The sequence below is a fragment of the Fringilla coelebs genome (assembly GCF_963513975.1).
Source record: "Fringilla coelebs genome assembly, chromosome: 11".
NCBI classification, from domain to species: Eukaryota; Metazoa; Chordata; class Aves; order Passeriformes; family Fringillidae; genus Fringilla; species Fringilla coelebs.
Window position 1 is genome coordinate 12,888,090 of NC_140037.1, and position 19,307 is coordinate 12,907,396.

Below are 19,307 nucleotides of genomic sequence, written 5' to 3' on the forward strand. Positions count from 1 at the left end.
CTGCTTCTCTGATTCTTCCAGGTTTTGCTGGCTCATGTTTACCTCGCTTCAGCACCATGCCTTTTATTTACTGCAACATCAATGAAGTGTGCTACTACGCCAGCCGAAATGACAAGTCCTACTGGCTCTCCACCACTGCTCCCATCCCCATGATGCCCGTGGACAGCGTCCAGATCCCACAGTACATCAGCAGGTGCTCTGTGTGTGAAGCACCTTCCCAGGCTGTGGCTGTGCACAGCCAGGACATCACCATCCCACAGTGTCCCCTGGGCTGGCGCAGCCTGTGGATAGGATACTCCTTCCTTATGGTAAGGACACTACTGCTGGTGCAAAGGCAGCTTTAAATATTTCCATCTCTCCTCTCTAATGAGGTCACTGAGACTGTTCTGTGAGTTACAGGAACCTGGAACCCTGTCTCTTCTTGCCTCAGTTCATTTCTCCATCAGCTTAGTTGCAGTGGCTCTGAGTTTGCCCTGTTTACCAGCTGCCCTGATCAGTTTTGGTGGTAAAACTGCTGCCTAAGTTCTGTATTGCCACAGAGGTTTGTTCTTCAAACCTTTAAATGTGGAAACAGTAATTCAGCTACAGTATTGACTAAATCCTCTTTCTCAGTGGAAAAAGTTTTCCAGTGCACTCTCCTAGAAGCTTATTAGTGTAAGATTGTTAGAAAAACACGATGTCAGCATTATTGTTTCCAAATTCTCCCAACTTTCAAGTGAAAAGCTGGTTTTCCATTATTCCAGGCCTGCATATTCAGCCTAAGTATGTTCCTTTGCTCTTTGCCTTCTAGCCCTGACTCGAGAGACAGAAACACATAGCCAGGGTATAATTTTGGTTGCCCATTTACCTCCTTTGGGCTCACTGGACTTGCCATCTTTATTTCAGCACACTGCGGCGGGGGCGGAAGGCGGAGGCCAGTCCCTTGTCTCCCCTGGCTCCTGCCTGGAGGATTTCCGAGCTACTCCATTCATCGAGTGCAACGGTGCTCGGGGAACGTGCCACTACTTTGCCAACAAGTACAGCTTCTGGCTGACCACGGTGGAGCAGGAGCAGCAGTTTGTCAGTGCTCCTCCCTCAGAGACTCTCAAAGCGGGGCAGCTTCGGACTCGCGTCAGCCGCTGCCAGGTGTGCATGAAGAACTTGTAGTAGCAGAAGTGCCGTTATGGGAAGAGTCTTTGTTACCCCACATTAGACATCAGTGACTGGAGAAGGGTAAATTCACAAACCTCTTTTGTGTGTGTTTGATGGGTGAATCAAGACAGCCAGAACTCTACAGAAATCAAGTTTCAAGTCCAGGAATTTGTGCGCAAAGGAGGGAAAGACCAGTGTTCTGAAGCCATTTTTTAAATGAAATGTGGTGCTATGTTTTTACTTCGATGTTTTTTTTCCCCTCCTTTATGGCTACCTCAGAAAGTCTCAGTGAGTTCCTTACTCAGACTGAAGAGCAGCTGACACCTCGTACCACTCCTCTGTCCAAGGCACATCCAGTCATCACCCAGAGAGACTTTGCCAAAGCTATGCTTAATTAGTGCCTTTGCAAACAGTATTTGGTCCAGTGTAAGGGAGTGGAGACTCATTCTCCTGTGAAACACAGAACCAGCTAAAATTGATCAGGATATGCTGGGTGACTTGGAAATACTATGCACTAATGGTTGATAATGGACTTTCTTAGAAAAATTGAAAAATGAGTAATTTGCTTTGCTTATTACACAGATGGAACATTCTTTCCTCCAGTGACAGGTAACCAGTTCTAATCCAGCCTGCTATCCACAGCTGACCTTAATGCAATTTTTCATGTGAAGATAAATCCAAAACACCTCTTTTGTTGCTTTCTATTGAAATATATTCCAGGTCCGTTGGCTTCAAGGTCTGTGCTTATCTCCTTGCAGACACTGATATGCAGCCATACTTTATTAGCCAACATTTATTACTATGAACATAAATTTCCTTTCTGAGGCAGCTTTGGCACACTTATTTTCAAGCTTATTATTCAAGCTGTGTGTGTTTGAAAAGTAGAGCCTTTACTAGATGGCATGCAAGCTTATGCAGATACAGGAGTAAGCAGCTATGGGATGTACATTTTTTACTCCTGCAGTCACCATGTTTTGTATACTGCTTCCTCTGGGCTTTATTGCTGTAAGTTTAAAAAAATTGTATCTCTACTGTATGCACTGTTAACTTTCCTTCAGGGCGTAATTAAAGAGAAATGCCGCTAATTGGATTTTCCTTGTATATTTTAGGGGAAACCCATGACAAAGGTACGCTTATGCCTATAATGAATTCATTCAGTAGGACTAAAGTTATTACCATTAACCTCTCTGGAGTGAAGTGTGTGAAATCCTTGTCTATTGACATTCCAGGACATTTCAAAGGAGTGCCTTGCAAATACACTGTCACCTTGGCTTAAAAATCTTTAGGATAAAATTATTCAGAAAATTATTATTAATGCACAACTGAGACATTTTAAGCAGATAATAATCAGGAAAGATGAAAGTATTACTTGCATAACACATTATTATCTTCACAGATGGAGGTCAGAGCTCTCCAAGTCCTGGAGTTAAACCACACTAGAGATGAACAGGGAAGTTGAGGAACAATGTAGTCTTTCATCTCACTTATTGTGAGAGGATTGTGAAAGATCAGCAACTGCTTTGGATGTATTTTGCAAGTATCTCTAAGGCATTTTAACGCTCCTGAGCAGCAGTCTATTCCTGCAGGATATCCAGTCTACTTCCTAGCTGTTCTGGCACAGACAGAGCATGTTGGATTTACATCCTGGGTTATGCACATGCAACTTGAAAACATTTGTGTGCACAGAGCAAAAAGCAAAGACTTCTGAAAAATCACACAGATAACTGACTAAGTACAATGAAATTTTCATCCACTGGGTTCCCCTGGTGCTACAAAGAGTCTGGTTGGTCAGGTCTTTTATCTGCAGGGACTTGGCTTTAGTTTTGAACATGACACATGCAAACACATTTAATTTATTCCCCAGGACCAGAGCTTTATGCATTTTAAGCTGTACTGCCTTTAGAGAGCTGCTTCTCTTGAAGTAACCAGCTCCACTGCTGCCCCTGTCCAAGCTTCCATCCAGTTCCACCAGCCACTCCCTGTCAGGTTCTGCCATCAGCCCCATTTCCATGCACCTGTTTACCCCCACCCAGAATCCTCTGAGAGCTCTGTAAGGCTCAGGCTCCTCTCTGAAGAGGCTAAGGGTGGCTTGGGGAATGAGCACCTGGTACTCCACCGAGGGTCTTTTAATTATTTTTTAGCAGGTACTGCTCAATACTGAGCATTTCAGAACAAGGGCTCATTTTAATTTTTTGCTTGTGGGGAGGAGAGAGCTGCAATTGGTGTCATAAACACAGTAACTTCATGTATTAATGAAGAAATGCTTTGTTTAAAAAAAACTCCATGAAACCTGTGCAGCTAATCCATGGAGAGGGGAAGAAAATGATGTTTTTCCTAGATGTATAGTTTCCAAAGCATGGCTAATAAAAATGAATGAACTGTGCCCAGGTCATGACTATTTTTGGAAATCACACTGGCCCTGATCCAGAAGTGCAAGTGAGAGGAGACAGCATTCAGGATTTCTCTACATGGTTATTTATTACTGAAGATGAAAGTGTGTGGCTCACGTCCATTACACTATCGTGACAAAGTGATCAGAGTGGGGACTGTGATAGCAAAAAGGAACTGTAGAATGAATTAAAAGATCTTTGCCTTTATTCTGAGCTGGTTTTCTTAGAGCTGCTACAGAGATACTCTTTCTAAAAAGAAACAAAACTGCACCGGCTCTGCTGATAAAACTGGAGAATTAAGGCACTTTTACCAAAACAGATTTCAAAAGGCAACAAGTCAAAACCCAACAATTAAGTAATTTGCATATGCCTATATATTAAGTTTTAAGATAACCTGGGTTATGTTTAGTTCACACAAACAAATTAACAAAATATAGCAGCATACAACCTATGAAAAGCTTAAGAAATTTATTAGATGCACAGATAAAGTGCAGTAACAGAGATTCTTGTGTAAATCTTTTTTAAAATAAATAAGGTACAGTTAAACCACCTTTGACTCACTTTAGCTCCGAAAGAAAAGTCAGCCTAAGTTTTAATGATTGAATTTTAAGGTCAAGGTGAAATATATCATAACTATAACAGTGGTTGTGATCTGTATCAACTATTTGAGGCTCCTGTTCCTCTTGAGGTCTCCCAGAAACAGGAAGGCTGTTGCAAAATGGATACGTTAGACATAGTTCCTTTCACAGAAACATTTTTGTCATAAAGTGTGGTTGCTCAAATACATGTTAAAATATTTAACAAGGAAACAATTTTCTCCTGATCCAGTTGATCTTTTAAACAAGACAATGCATTTTTTCTATGATGCAGCCCACAGGAAGGAACAGAAGTTGACATCCTCCTTAACTGAAGACTCTTGCTTTAAGAACTAAACTATTGCATTATATGAGAGCAAGAAATACCCATTTTGTGTTATCCCTTTCTCCAAACATACAGCCCACTGACAGACTTATTTTTGCCTTAATCTCAGAGGTCCATTTGTCTTCAAGAAAGACACACATTAAAAAGAGGTTCCCTTTCAGGGTCTTACAATAAAATCTTTCAGTGCCTTTCCATCTGGGGAAGCTCTTTGACAGAAGGAACTGTCCCTGTAGGAGTTTTGGATGATACCAGATGTTTGTGCTCTGTTATCCATGATTTCAGGCACTTTTGGGCTAACATGGCTGTGTAATTTGTGTCAATGCAATAATATTAGCAATATGTTCAATACTCAGAAGGGTCACCACAGTTTCCTTCATACACTCAGGATTTCAAATTCTTCTTCCAATTCAAATAGCTTGTCAGTAGATTCAATGAGTTCTGAAAAATAAATTAAACAACTTAGAATGCGAAGACATGCCTCATTTTGTTTACTAAAAAACCCCTCAAACCTCCCCCCCCATCCTTCTGAAATGCTGCCATTGAAATATTTTCGAAGACTTAAAAATATCTTGTGCTAACACATGTAAATTGGACACGGCCTGTTTGGATAACTGATACTCTGTAAGAGTAAGGCATTTAATCATGCAGTGATTGCTTGATCCTCAGGAAAGCCCAGTTATTCCACCTGTGGTGGTTCTGCTGGCTGAGGAGCCCCACTGCTGCCCAGCAGCACTTTCAGTGTACCACACCTGCTCCTGTGGTTGTCACTTCTGGCTTGGTCGGAGGTATGAAAGGAGGCCAGTGGGGTGGGTGCTTCTGGACCAGCTCAAACATCCGCAGGCTCTGCTGCTTTAGAATCTCCTGAGGACAGAATACAAACCAAAAACCATCTTTAATACTGTATATCTGTCAAGGATCAAAGGCTGTAAATTCCTGTTAGGTCAGGTACCTGCCGTCATGAATCACAGCTTCACACATCTCTAGTATTGTCCTACTTGAAAACACAAAAACACACCTGGAAGATGGATCTCTTAAACTCCTACAAGCTATCAGTGCATTATAACGAGCTTTTATACATCTATAATTTTGTTTACATGGGGCAAACACATACCAAGAACATACTTCTGCCTTTTAAAAGTAAATTACTTGCTTGTACCTCTCTGTTTTCAAGTTTCTGTTGATCAATGGGAACAAAAGACAGATCTATCTAGTCAAAAAAATCCAAGAGGTTTTGGAAGAGGTTTTGATCAGGAGAAACAAGTTATTGAAACAAAATTTCACTGCTGTCAGGTGAGCTCCATCGTATCCTCTACTTCCGTTATTTGCAAACTGCTTTCTGTAGCTTTGTTTAAAATAAATGCTTTTGGTTGGTGGTACTTTATATTTGCATTCTGTTGCTTAATGTTCCAACTGCTTGCTGTGTTTCTCAGTAAATGACTTAGGTATGAGCCACTAACACAGTACTGCTAACAGAAGACAAACTCAGAAGGGGCTGTATGCACTTGTTCTCCCAGTGCCAGGGCTCAGGGTTGCAAAATGCTGAACGAGCTCCTTCAGCAGTGTCAGCTCTCCCTGATCATTAGTGCCACCTTCACTGGGGATCATTTGATTTGCAGGCCAGGAATTTCCATTAACCAAAAAAAGAACAGTATCCATTATTTCATACAGAGCAAAAAAAGATAGCAGTATTACCTTTTGTACAAGACTACACCAGTTATCAAAATCGCATTCTTCTTTGCAAAAGAAGCCCTAAGGAAAGAATACACACAGTAATATTAAATACAACATGTCAATGAGCAAAGATGCTGTGGTATCTATGTATGGGTTATATCTCGTGACAATCACCCATAACCCAACCAAAGGACACTAGCAAGAGATCAGACAATTTCTTCAACTACCACAGTATTCTTGTGGTCTATACTGGATTACTTCTACAAGAAATTTCACTTGAAGATTTGTAGATTAAATAAAACAAGCTCAGGTGAGTATCTTGGAGAGCAACCAATGCACAGGTGATAGTGATGGAATAAAGTAAGGAAACCTGATTCAGTTCCTTGCTTTGACTTTCAAACTACTTCTTGGAAAAGGTCTATGTTGCCCAGGAAGGAAACTTAATTGGCTCCCCAGGATACAAACAGTTGGTCCCCTGCTTGAGCTAAAATTAATGTACCCTATGCAGTTCAACTACTATGTGTTGAATTTTAGATTGCAGAAAAGTGCCCTGAGATCTTGACTGTGATCAAGGAAACGTTGTTGCCCTTACCAATACACAGAGGTATTACTTTGAATAAAGTACACACATTTATTATTTTCTAACACCTACTAAAGCTACTGAAGGGTCCAAATTCATGATCTTCATTCTGTGTGGGGCTTGCTGGCAGTGGAAGCTCTTGTCATCAACTGTGCCATTTTCTTCTGAATCTACAAAACTCTGAGTGGTGTGAGGGTCCAAGTAGATCAGCTCATTGCCTGGAGGGGTAAAATCCACATGGTGATAACAAGCAAGAAGCAGTAATAAACACTTATTCCATCCAGACTTGTAAAACATAAATTGGATTACACAGTCTGTATCTCAACTCTCTACCTAGGGAGTCTTTAAGAGAACTGGAAAGCCAGGCACAACAGTATCCCACAGGGCATTTAGTATAATTTTCCACTGTTACCTTTTAGAGTAGATTTTTTTGGATGTTTTTTTCTATGTTTGTCAAATACTTTCCTTTATCTACATGAACTCCAGTACATTTTTTTAAAATCTCAACTGCAGTAATCCCTAACATTCCTCAGATCAAAGATACAGGATGACCACAAATCCAATCTGTAATCCCATTAGGCATTCACCCAGAAATTGAACAAATAAGTCTTACTAAAACAGCTCAGGTTTTACAAAAGAAAGAGCAAAATATCCAAGGAGTTACAGATCAAACCAGGGTAAAATATCAAAGGCTGAATCTAGGATCAACTATTGCATTAATTAATAAAGGCATGGAAGAAGGTGAAAGACATACTGCTTTGAGAAAAAATTGAAAAATATGAGACAATAATTTAAGAAAGCCAGGAAGCAAAAGAATAAATCAAGACACTCTTCACTGGAAAGTATTAATGATTAGAAAAAATACAGTGTTTAAGCAGCAGTGACATTTCACATTTTTTGAATGCTATCAACTTTTCTTAGTGTCTTGTTCTTGCTTATATCATTCCATATTTTTAGATCAAGTTTTGCTGCTTCTTTTCTGTTCCTATAAGGATGGTTCCTGAAGTGTCTGAGGTATGTTTCTTCTTTTCCATTCTCAAGCTTAAAATGCTTACTATTGCCCCTTCCCAAAGAAAATCCTTTCTCTTTCAGTCATATGGATATTTGGAGTAAGTTTCTTTCTTCCTTACCTAAAAATCCTATAAAATAATAGGCATTATTGGGTTTCCCTCCTAATGCTCCCAAAGACTGTGGCATCTTAAAGCATTCCTAGGAGTCCAAAGAGAGAAGAATTAAATTGATTTGTTTATTGATGTACCAGATACCTGAACTTTTTCACATACACAAGCAAGTCACTGAAGAATGCCTTACTTTAAACGCATCAATATACACTGGATTGATGTGATTAATCCCTAGCCGGAGAGGGATAATGAGCAAGAGGGGCTTCCAGCCTGGGCACAATCCTGCTGTGTTCTTGTTTGGGCCAAGAGCACTTCTGTGCAAATGTGCACTGCTGTGGGCAACACTGCTGCTCTGGGCAGGGGACCAGCACATCTTCTCTGGGGGAATGAAAAGAGACATCAGTGAATGCACACAGGAACACAGAGCAGAGCTTTCAATCATGAATTAAATTACTTTTCCAGACAGCTTTATAGAGCGCCTGTTTTAAGAAAAAAGGAGTAGGGCATGGAAATCCTGACTACTTAGTAGAAGTAATTCTGGCTGTCAGAGTATGTGCTGGCACATTAGTGAGACATGGGAAAAATGAGGGGATGAATGTTTAAGACTGAAGCTACATTTACTACTTGCAATATTAAAGCTGTCAAGCTTTGCCTGGGAGATGATATTGCAGAGAGGTAGCATTAGAAACTCTTAAGGGAACTCTTCCCTTCCAGTGATGTAGACATGAAATAAGCAGTAGTAGGGACTAAAGTAGAACCAAGCTGTGGCCTGAATACCATTTGTAAACCCACCCTTCTTACAGTTTTAAGTTGAAAATGGGCCACACATTTCTGAAGGATCTGCCCTTCATTTCCCTTTTGCCTGACAAAAGCAAATTTCTGGCAAACTCTATATTACAAGCAATTCTCTGTATTTTTACATACTAAAACTTCATTCCATTGCTGGTGTAGGAGTTAAGGTAGCACAGACTAAACTCCACTTTCTCATCCACATGGCATGTGAGTTGGTCACCAAAAATTCCTCACTGTTCTGTGCTAACTTTACTTTTGGAAACCCCAAACCTGAGTATATATTTTCTTTATTCCTTTTCTTACCCTGGGAACACATAGGGATGGTGCCAAGATTTTGCCCATTCAGGAGACACTTAGATACATTCAGGAAAGTGAATTCAAATCAAAACTGTCACCAAGGAAATAATCACAGAATCATCAAATCATTTAGGCCAGAAAAACCTTTAACATCATCAAATCCAACCACTACCCTAATGCTCCCAGAGGTAGTTTGTCCAAACAATTAAATTTGCCATGAGCTTGAGCTACTCTTCAGTATCTGCTGAGACACTAAAGTCGTCCTGCAAAAACTCCTCTTTCACTTACTGATGTCCTCGATGACCACTGTATTGTCCATAGATACATAAACTGCTAACGAATTCCATTCATCAAATAAAGCAAGCTTCCTAGAAAACACAGAGGCAATAATTAATAAAAGCTCACTAGGACCATGAGGACAGCTTTTAACTCAGGACAGTTAAATAGTTCTTGAGTAAAAAAAGTCACTTATTTGGAAGAAAAATTTGTTGGTTTTTTTTTAAGTCTCCATGTAATAAAAAGATCACTTTCAGTGTTTAACATATTTAGAAAAAAATAATAATGAGTGATTCCAGGAAAAGCACATACACTATACCACGTGAAAGCTGTTTTGTCCGTTTGCCAAATGCAGGGATAGTAACAGCTCAACCACATGATTAGATTTATTACTTTTTATTGCAATTAACAGATTCTGCCGTGGGATTCTGCCCATGGTGCCTAACATCATGTAGAAAAGAAAAAAATTCCTACGCCAGTTTTTCCACATTACTCTGTGCTTAAGAAGTTCAGTGGAACTATTTCAGGTTGTTAAATGCCAGAGCAGCTCGAGATTTTGGCACCCAAAAGTTAGGAGGATGGCATAATAGCCAGGTTTCTGTCTGCTTTGTGTGACATCCAGAACTCTGGGGAAGGGAGCTCTCAGGCTGCACAGGCAGTGTTGGTTGTCTAAAATAAGCCTGAGAAACTGGTATGTGAGTCAAGAAGAATTTGTAAGGGAAAGGAGCTGGAGGCCAGGACATCCTTCAGCTCCTTTCTCTCTCCAGAACATCTGTCCCAGGGCTGCAGCAAATGGCACCCAGGAGCTGCAGTCCAGCCTCCACCTGAAATCTGGGACGTTCCCTATCCCTTAGCAAAGTCAGCTCTAGGGAGGCTTCCAGACCAGGAGGAGCTTCCACGTTCCCCCCAGCAGCCTCGGGCAGCCCCGTGCGGTCTCTGAGCTCAGCAGCCCCGTGAGCACGTCCAGGGAGCCCCTGCCATGACTTACTTCAGCACTTGAGCAACCGTATTTGGTCCAAACCACTCTCCAATGGACTTCCCCTCTCCAACACCCATCTGCGCTGTTGTTGAAAGGGAAAACACACACAGGAGACGACCACAGAGAGGCTGGTCACAGTCTGTGTCACACAGCATGGCCTACTAATACCTTGACAAACACTCTAGAGCAAGTGCAAGCTGTATTTAGCCACCATTATTTTCACAACCTATTCTCTTTTTAAAACTTAATGACTGCTAGCTCCCTTGGAAGAAGTTCCTAAACTGTAATGACAACTACAAATATGTCCTTACTTACAAATTACAGCAATAACTTTTATGACTGTCTATTTTAACACTATCAACTCTGCTACCCAAAACCTGCACACTTTATCAAGAGCTAGATTCTAGAATACAGATTCATTTAGGTCTTAGTGAATAACATTTCTGAATTATTACACTTCGTACCCATTTGCATACATTTTTATTTATATGTAAAAATATATATTGTCATCATAATCACCTTTTAAAAATGTTTCTTTAACTTACTTCAAATGAGAACGTTTCAACACTGTAGGAACTTCAGTAGACAAAAGGAAGTTGATGTGTGTTCTTACCCATTTGGTGGATGGAATAACAGCAATCTTTTCTATCCAGAAAGCACCGTAAGATTCTATGATATTCTTCTGGTTGTTTTTTGTGTTTTTCCCATTGCCAATCTTTCAGGAAATAAGTTAAACAGATTAAAAAATAATGTTTTCATTGTCCTGATCAAATTTCTAGATGGCAGAAAGCCATCCAATGAGATTTTAAGAGATGATCCATCTCTAATATTTACATTTTATTTAGAGATCCTAGAAGTCACACCTTGTCATTTATTATCAAGCTGCCCTTTATCATCACACGCTATTGTGTGAAAACTGGGAAACTAAAATAACAATGCCAACTGCAAGTATATCCTGAGTGATCACTGCTGAGAATTGATAGCTATTGCTCTATATGAGCTTCCAAGACTATTTAGAACTATCTGCTCTGTTTGGACTTTATCAGATTTGTGAACATTTGTAGGATAATAAGACTCATAAAGCAAAATCCAAACACAATGCTGGCCTTCTATCACAGCAAAATCCAAACCATGGCTTTGCCACGTGAACTTCTGACATAAGGTAATTACCTCACATTTATTAACAGAGAACCATATACACAGGGCTGATGCTATTTAGATCCATCCTGCAAGTTCAAGGGTCACTAATAACTTTATCAAGGCATCACAGAAATGTCATTAATAAATTTAGGGTTTATGCTTTTATGGAAAACGACAACAAAAATGAAACAGCTTCCAAATAACACAAAAGTTGCCTCAGCAACAGTACTCACCTCTTCCTAAATGTCTGCAGATCAGTGCCTGGGCCAGCATCATCTGCCCACACCTGAGCATGCATCCCCAGCCCGCATCAGACGAGGGACCGGTGCCTCCTGGGAACAGAGGTGCTCACATCAGCACGGGCTCTGCACAGAGCCAGCTTCTGAGAGAACCCACAGTCAAACCCCTAACAACTGCCCCACAGCTGAGGGGGAGCCAGCCTGTCTCACTGAGCCAGCTCCTTTCTCCCCTCAGTGCTGCTGTCACTTCTCTGCTTGCCCCACAAACATGAAGACCTGATTATATACAGGTACAAGCAAACACTGATTTTGATAGCTTTAATCTTTTGTTTGCACACACAGTTAAATTATGATCAAAACGTTCTAGTACTGTAAAAATAACTTTTCAGTCCCCAACATCATCACTAATCCTGCTAATCCATAACCAGGCTGCTGGAATGCTGCATACTCACCAATAGGTGAAAACTTTCTTCTATACGTAAACCAGAGACGAGCACTTACATCCAACAATAACTTAGATTTGTCTGGAATAATTTTAAGTGGAAATAAATTATTAAAACAGAACTTAAAACTGAAAAATTCAAATCATCCCTGTACAGTAATATATAGAGTGCATGGAAGGCTCCTATAGCTTTTACATACAAGACCCTTAGTACTTAAAACATTTTTTAGCAATTTAAACACAGAGAGCTTTTGCAGACTGCTAATTAAAGTTAACTTATTATGGATGAAATAATTAGTAGCCAATGAAATTTTACAAGGTGCTTGGAATGACTATGCCCAGCCTGAATAAAACAACTCTGGAGAACTGTCCTCAGGACAGAACTGGTAAAGCAGGTTAAGAAGTTCTACGTGCAAATCAACATGGAATTATACATTACCTCCAAACCCAACAGAAAGCAATTTTAAGAAAAGGTTAATAACATTAAATTGAATGAAACCTCTCTTTTTTTCCTGTTTTTTAAACACATGCACTTACAGATTCCTCCAAAGGCTCTGAAGAATGCTTAGGAATCCTATTTGCTGCATTTTCCCTTAGCTGTGGCTCAGACTGGCTGGCTTTTCCAAAGGGTTCTCCAGCTGATCAAGGCTGCATGCAGCACCCTGGGCTGTCCTGCACTGGTGGCCACTGCCTTTGACAGGTAACACAGGAGGATGGCCCTGTCTTCTCCCCAGGGAGCAAAACTCCTTTCTGAAATCTTACTTTTATATAAACACATTACCCTGCTCTAGCTTTTAGGTCATGTACTTATTTTCACTAAAAGGCAGTATGTGCCACAGACTAACTTATTGCTGCTATTTGAAATATCATTGCAGTTGCAAGTAACAGGCTGTGGACAGCATCCCTCAGAGGAAAATGACATCAGTAATGCTGAACATTTCCCAAAAAAATTATTTATATATTTATTTCTGAGGCCCTGATGTTGTGAAGTGATGAGGCTCATATCTAACAGCCTCTGCTATGAATTATAGTGGAAGCACATTGGCCTTGGTTCTGGTTTCTGTACAGGAGGAATTCCTGCTTACACCTGGTGTCTCACTGATGAAGAACAAACTTCCCACATGAGACAATTAGGGAACACAAGGAAATCAGGAGCTGTTGCTGCTTGTGAATCTATGAATATTCTACAGATGTTACAGATAATTTAATTCTAAAGATACCTGTGTTTAGGTGGTGTTGCCTTCCTAAAATCCACACTGGCTCATCAGTTTCTGGAAATTCTTCTAAGTAGTCTGACAAAAGAGTGATCTGGTTTTCATACCTAGACAAAACTGAACAGGAATACACAAAATTCAAACTCCATTTTATCCCCTTATTCTTTTATGCACAACTTGGAGCTCTCAAACTGAACTAGTTAGTAGTAAGACTTTACAGCCTTTGGGTCTTCTGAGCAGTGCTGCCAGCTGCTTTTAATTTTCTCCCTTAAAAGCTGTTCTGACTGAAATAAGCAATGCCTTGTTTTTCATTTAGATCCTCAGTGAGTGCTGAGAGAACACCAGGAATAATACCTTTATAAGCAGTCTCACTGAAGCCAGTGACAGAAGTTCAGGATGACTGCATTGAGGATGGGATTTGATTCAAGATAATGAGGAAAGGAAAAAAAAAAAATTAGGCACCACAGTATGATATGAAACATAGAAAAAATACAAATCAGAGTGATTATGGCCTTGTGCTTAATGGAAAGCATGTGAAAAGAGTTAGCAAGATTGGGCTTTACTTTCCCAACTGGAGATTTGAAACACTTCAGAAAAAAAATAATAGATGTATTAATGTTATTATTCAACACCACATCTATTTAGTGAAAAATAATAAAAGATAATACTACCAAAAGAAGACAGTCCAACCATTTTCTAGATCATTAAAATGGTGCTTTTTGGAAGAGTGCAACAACCTTCCAAGTGTAAAAATTAATGTAAAATCATATATATAAAGTAAGATTCCATTAAAAATCAGATACATTCCAGCCATCAGAAGGGAGCTGCACCACCCTCTGGCTGGAGCCCCGGGCCAGCAGTGCCGAGCCCCGACGCTCAGCGTCCCCGCAGGCAGCGGTGAAACACCGCGCCAGACTCCTCGAGGGCTGTCAGCTCAGCAAAACAACTTCTCGCACTGAGCTCTGCATTCTCCGGCAGAAAAGCCGTCGCTCACTGCACTTCCAGAGCAAATTGTCTGGTTTTTACACCAAAGACACTCTCGATCCCCGAAATCCAGCCGGAGGCACCTGCACCCCCTTCGCGGCCACCTCTCTGGCCTCCGCTCTCGTGCGACACCCCGGAGCTCTGGAGAAGGCACCGCCGGGATTTCTTTTCCATTGCCGGGGTCCCCTTCCCCTTCCCGGCGCTCCCCCACAGCGCTCCCCGCCGAGCTGCGGCGCCTCCCGGAGCGGGGCTGCCAGACCCGGCTCCGGCCCCTCCGCTCAGGCCGCCCCGCGCCCCGGCCGGGCCCCCTCACGCCCGGGCCCCCACCCGAGCCCCCCAGCTCCGGCCCCGGGAGAGGTCGCGGGACCCCAAGCACCAGGCGACCCCTCAGGGCGGATCGCACCGCGCCGGCCTCCGTCCCTCAGCCCGCGGGCGTCTCCCGCCGCTGGGAGCCCCACTGGATCCCCGGAGCCCCGGCCTGGCCCTTCAGCGCCGCCCCGCCAGCCGTGCCCGCGCCCCGCGCCTCTCACCGGCCTCCATCCTCCCGCTGTCACCATCCTCCTCCCCTTCGCCCCGACACGGAGGCACAACACGGCCGCGCCGCGGGGCGCCCTGGGAGCTGCAGTCCCGCCGCCGGCCGGGAGCGCACCGCCCCCTTGTCCAAGGGACTACAAACCCCGGCAGCCTTCGCGGCCTGGGCGGGGAGCGGAGCAGGTAGGCAGGCGCGATTGGCTGGACTGGGCGCCGGCGCCCTCCTGATTGGCGGTTCGTGGGCTTGGGCCCGCCCCGCGGGCGGGGTGGCGCGGGGACAGCATGGAGGGCGCGGTGTCGGACGTGGCCGTGTGTAACCTGGCGTTCGCGGGGCGCCTCGAGGAGCTGCGGGCGCTGCTGCTCCGTGACAGGGCCCAGGCCACGCGGGCCGACCAGGTCAGCCGGCTGCGGCCCCGGGCGGCCCGGGGGGCGGCTCCTGCAGGCCGCTGTCCGTCCTTGCCCCGCTCACCGCTTCCCTCCCGCAGGATCACCGCACCGCGCTGCACTGGGCCTGCTCGGCGGGACACACGGACGTCGCGGAGCTCCTCCTCGGGCTCGGCGTGCCTGTGAACGATAAGGACGATGTGAGTGCCGCGGCCATAGCCCGGGGCGGTCCGGGTCGCGGGTGCTGCCGGGCCCGCTGCTGTCACGGTTCCAGCCGCAGAGGGGCCCTGACAGCTCCCGGAGCCGCTCCCGGGGCCGCTTGTGCCGCTCCCTCCTCGCCCTCGCCCCCTCCTCCCGCCGGCCGGGGCGCCCAGCCGTACCTGGCGCTTGGGGAGCTCCAAGCTGCTCTGTGTGCGCTGGGCGGGCAGGGTGAAGTATTCCCCGTTTGGAAATAGGCGTGAGAATGAGATTTGAGACCTGCTTATTGTCCCGGAATTTTAGGAGAGCTGTATTTATGAAGCAAGTTGCAAAACCAGGGGTGTTCGGGTGGTTCTTGGGGTTTTCACATTACCTTTATCTCCGTGTGATCTCTGAAATATGTTGTGCCAAATCATGAGGCAGCCTGAAGATCTCTCACATTGGGGAAGGCGTTAATAAAGCAGGTGTGGGTTCAGTGATTTCACAGTTGGGAAGGAGGTGGCCTACTCCTGTTCCAGAGGAAGAGTTGAAATATCCATTACTAAGCATCCCAAATGTCATCCATAAAGAAGGAAATGTCTCATCAGTTTAGAGAGTAGGTTATAGAAAAAGTTGTTAACACCCTTTTCTACTACTGCTGTTTGTTCTTAAAAAGGCACTAGTGTAAATTCTGCAGGGACAAAGTGTTCTGCAAAGATGCCATGCATAACTGTATAGCAGAAGTGATTTCTGTCATTTAACTGGCAGCTTTTTCCAGGTAATGAATGCAGGCATGCAAGAAGACATGAGCCTTGCATCTAGTGAAAAACAGTAATATTTTAGCTTTACACTGGTAAGAATATGAGCAGTGTGAGTAGTTCAAGTTTGTCTGGGTTGTACATTATCATGTTTTTCTGCCTGAAACTCATGGTTTGAATAATGTGGATTTCTTCTTGCCTCTGTAGGCTGGTTGGACTCCCTTGCACATTGCTGCTTCAGCAGGCCGTGATGAAATTGTGAAAGCCCTCATTGCTAAGGGTGCTCATGTAAATGCTGTCAATCAGAATGGCTGCACGCCGCTGCATTATGCAGCCTCCAAAAATAAGCAGGAGGTATGTTTACCTAAGCTACTGGAGCTGGTGATGTTCTTGGAAGAAGGATTTAGGTGTTTTAAGCCCACATCCTCCTCCCCTGCTCCTTTCTCTTTCAACATGCTCAGATTGCAATCATGCTTTTGGAGAATGGAGCAGATCCAGATGCAACAGATCATTTTGAATCCACCCCGTTACACAGAGCAGCAGCCAAAGGAAACCTAAAAATGGTACAGATCCTTGTGCAGCACAATGCAACTTTGGATATACGGGACTCTGAAGGGAATACTCCTCTGTAAGTAATTTTTTATTTTTATTTTGCCTAATATAGTGTAATCTGTGTGAAATGCTAGTCCATTACTTCAATGGCTTTTTTCTTTTTTTTTTTTTGTTGCTTAAAAATACACTCTTGCTTCACATCCCTGTGCAACTAAAAAGTATTTCAGAAAGTCATACTTAGTATTTTGCCATCATGGTCTGTACATGCATACTTTAACTTGTGTTACTGCATCCACTTAAAGAGTCTAGAACATGTTTTGTATTAATCTGGAATATGTTGGTTGCTGCTACAGGATAGAAAGTGAGCTAATGACATCAGAGTCAGAGGAAACTGGTCTTGCAGGCTGGTCTACTCTGTCCTGCCAAGCAAGAACTCATTTCAGAAGCTTTTCTTCACCTCTCTAAAGAAAATAAGTTGCAATTGAAGTACAGTCAGCCTAGTGTTACTGTTACCTTAGAGATCAATTTGAATCTGTAAGGGTTATAGCTATTTTGAAGTTGGTGTCCAAACCACAGTGGAATCCAGATTTTGCTGTGCATAAGATCAAGCAGTAAGTTTTTGCTGTACTTAAACCCCAGTATGGCCCTGGAGTGCACACAGTTCTTCCTAGGACACAGTGCCAAATGGAAAAAATCATTTGCTGCATTTGCAGTAACTCGTTATTTTTTAGCATCAGACAATTTATTTCTCACCTTCAATTTAATAGAGATTGCCATTTTCCATTCTCACCATGGATTATGTTCTCTTTAGCTTTGCTGACTGCAGAGCCAAATCCTAACCTAAAGAGCTGTCTTAACATTGCAAGGAGAGCAGCAGGAGGAATGTTCTTGAGTTGCTTAATGACAGCAGAGGGACTGGACAGCAAGCTTTGGAATCTGTCTAGGTAGTTGGCTGCTTGTGGATTTGTTGTTCTCAGATGTATCTCCCCCCAACATTGACACTGTCATTTTGACATGGTGTAATTATTGCTCCTTACAAGCTGGGACAGTTTAACAGTTGCTGTGGGTTTCTTGTTCTCACTGCAGTCATCTAGCCTGCGATGAAGAGAGAGTGGAGGAAGCGAAGCTGCTGGTGTCTCATGGTGCAAGTATTCACATTGAGAATAAAGAAGAGCTGACCCCTCTGAAAGTGGCAAAGGGTGGCCTGGGAGCCATCCTTAAAAGAATGGTGGAAGGCTAGAGGGGGCTTCCCACTTGAGTCTCTCTCCTGTTGCACTTCTGCTTAGGATTGCAAGCTTCATGTTTTGATAGTTCATCTGGGATGTCATGTATGGTATCAGCATGGTAATGAAATGTTTTTATTGAAGCTGTCCTTCAAGTGCAGTGCCAAAACAACTCTTTGTACTTCCTGTTAATTAAATTGTTCACTGACTTTAAAGTATTTTTCACTATCTTGCAGTTTTCTTTCAGTTTACAGTGTGATGTGTATAAATGTGGTATTCCTTCTTCTTCAGATCCCAGTTTAGAATTATTTCTTTCAAGAAACAGGACCAAAAATGTTTTAACCATTTAAAGCCAATTTTTGTTTTCTTCAAGAGTCTTTGTTTTTTCTCTTAGCTTTTGTGATTTGTGTGTGGGGTTTTGTCTGTGTTTTGTGGGTACTGATTGTCTTTCTCCAGATGATTCTAAGCTACACTGTATTTCTCTTTGTAGAATGCAGTTTGCTTAGTTACTTAGATAATTGTATCCATTTTTGCTATTCTTTGTGTATTAAGTGAAATCTGAGTGTTTAAAGCTTTTCTGTTGTTACAGGTTGTTATCCTGTTTTTCTCTGAGTCTTTAAGTATGTGTATTTGATGAAGTGCACTGGACTGCTTGCAGAGTGCAGGCACAGTTTCAGGGTTACCTCTGCAAATACACTGCTTTATAATGGATGGCTCTGGATACTCCTCTGGGATGTACTTCAACTTTAATATTTTTTCTTCTTGTTCCTCTTGAAGATTTCTTTTTCTGTTCTCTTTGACTCCCATATGCAGCACTGACATTTGTAGTTTACCATTTTATTTTTAACAGAAGCCTGGTTTAACCTTTATTTACTCATAGCAAATCCTGATATTAAGTTATTACAAGGCAGAGCTAACAAGGTAGAGTCTAAAAACTGACCTCCTGTCCTGATGTTGTTATGATAATTTTTGACACCAGTGGATAGATTTCCACTTGAACAGAGAATGAAATTCTGTGAAATAAAGAACTTTCCTAAACAACAGTCTTTGGTATTATAAAACTTTATTAAACTGACATGTGAGAAAACCAGTATTTTCTAAATAGCTTGTATGTTTGGGGTGTGAAGAACGAGATGAAACCCTGCCATCCCTTACACAGTATGGAAATGCAACATGTTTGCTCTTCAGCCTCAAGGAAAGGGTGAAATGCAAGCTGGCAGTTTCTACAGTTTGACTTGTAGGGATTAAGGTAATGCACTTTATTTTGATAAGCAAGACAGAAACTTAAAACCAACAAATACTTTCACCAGTCTGGGATGAAGCTAACACTGATGGGACACGCCTATCAAAGAAAAATATTTGGAAGTCAGAAAACTGAGGAAAGAGCAATGAATACAGTTATTCTTGAAGATCCAAAAGAAATATTAACTAGGATCTCATGCCTTACATCCTTAAATATTGCCACATTTTTTTTCCTTTATATATATATTTTATTAGTCACTATT

At 42.5% G+C, this 19,307-nt stretch overlaps 3 protein-coding genes across 4 annotated transcripts in view; 2 read left to right on the forward strand and 1 right to left on the reverse strand.

Annotated features, from left to right (window-relative positions):
* The window catches only part of COL4A6 (collagen type IV alpha 6 chain), a 108,574-nt gene extending 106,396 nt beyond the window's left edge, over positions 1-2,178 (forward strand). The window contains exons 44-45 of the mRNA XM_084212883.1: positions 22-308; positions 886-2,178. Of these exons, the coding sequence (XP_084069009.1) occupies positions 22-308; positions 886-1,146 (548 nt within the window). The 3' untranslated portion in view covers positions 1,147-2,178. The remainder of the gene's footprint in view (positions 1-21; positions 309-885) is intronic.
* Positions 2,179-3,704: 1,526 nt separating this feature from the next.
* On the reverse strand, positions 3,705-14,804 carry ATG4A (autophagy related 4A cysteine peptidase). The gene is made up of 13 exons (XM_084212907.1): positions 14,708-14,804; positions 13,200-13,310; positions 11,990-12,061; positions 11,532-11,630; positions 10,772-10,873; positions 10,168-10,240; positions 9,192-9,271; positions 8,005-8,192; positions 7,824-7,902; positions 6,766-6,911; positions 6,135-6,191; positions 5,192-5,303; positions 3,705-4,880 (listed from the first exon to the last, which is right to left on the reverse strand). The coding sequence occupies exons 1-13, from the start codon at positions 14,715-14,717 to the stop codon at positions 4,816-4,818; spliced, it is 1,194 nt and encodes a 397-aa protein (XP_084069033.1). The 5' UTR covers positions 14,718-14,804; the 3' UTR covers positions 3,705-4,815.
* Positions 14,805-14,985: 181 nt separating this feature from the next.
* Positions 14,986-18,835, forward strand: PSMD10 (proteasome 26S subunit, non-ATPase 10). Of its 2 annotated transcripts, XR_014616438.1 has the most exons (6): positions 14,986-15,104; positions 15,194-15,292; positions 16,235-16,381; positions 16,489-16,655; positions 17,391-17,523; positions 17,666-17,773. XR_014616438.1 is itself a non-coding variant. In XM_084213170.1 (5 exons), exons 1-5 carry the CDS (start codon positions 14,991-14,993, stop codon positions 17,817-17,819), a joined length of 681 nt encoding a protein of 226 aa, XP_084069296.1. In that variant the 5' UTR covers positions 14,986-14,990; the 3' UTR covers positions 17,820-18,835. The 2 variants fall into 2 exon arrangements, 1 of the variants encoding a protein (XP_084069296.1); XM_084213170.1 differs by lacking the exon at positions 17,391-17,523 and having other exon boundaries at positions 17,666-18,835.
* The last annotated feature ends 472 nt before the right edge of the window (positions 18,836-19,307 follow it).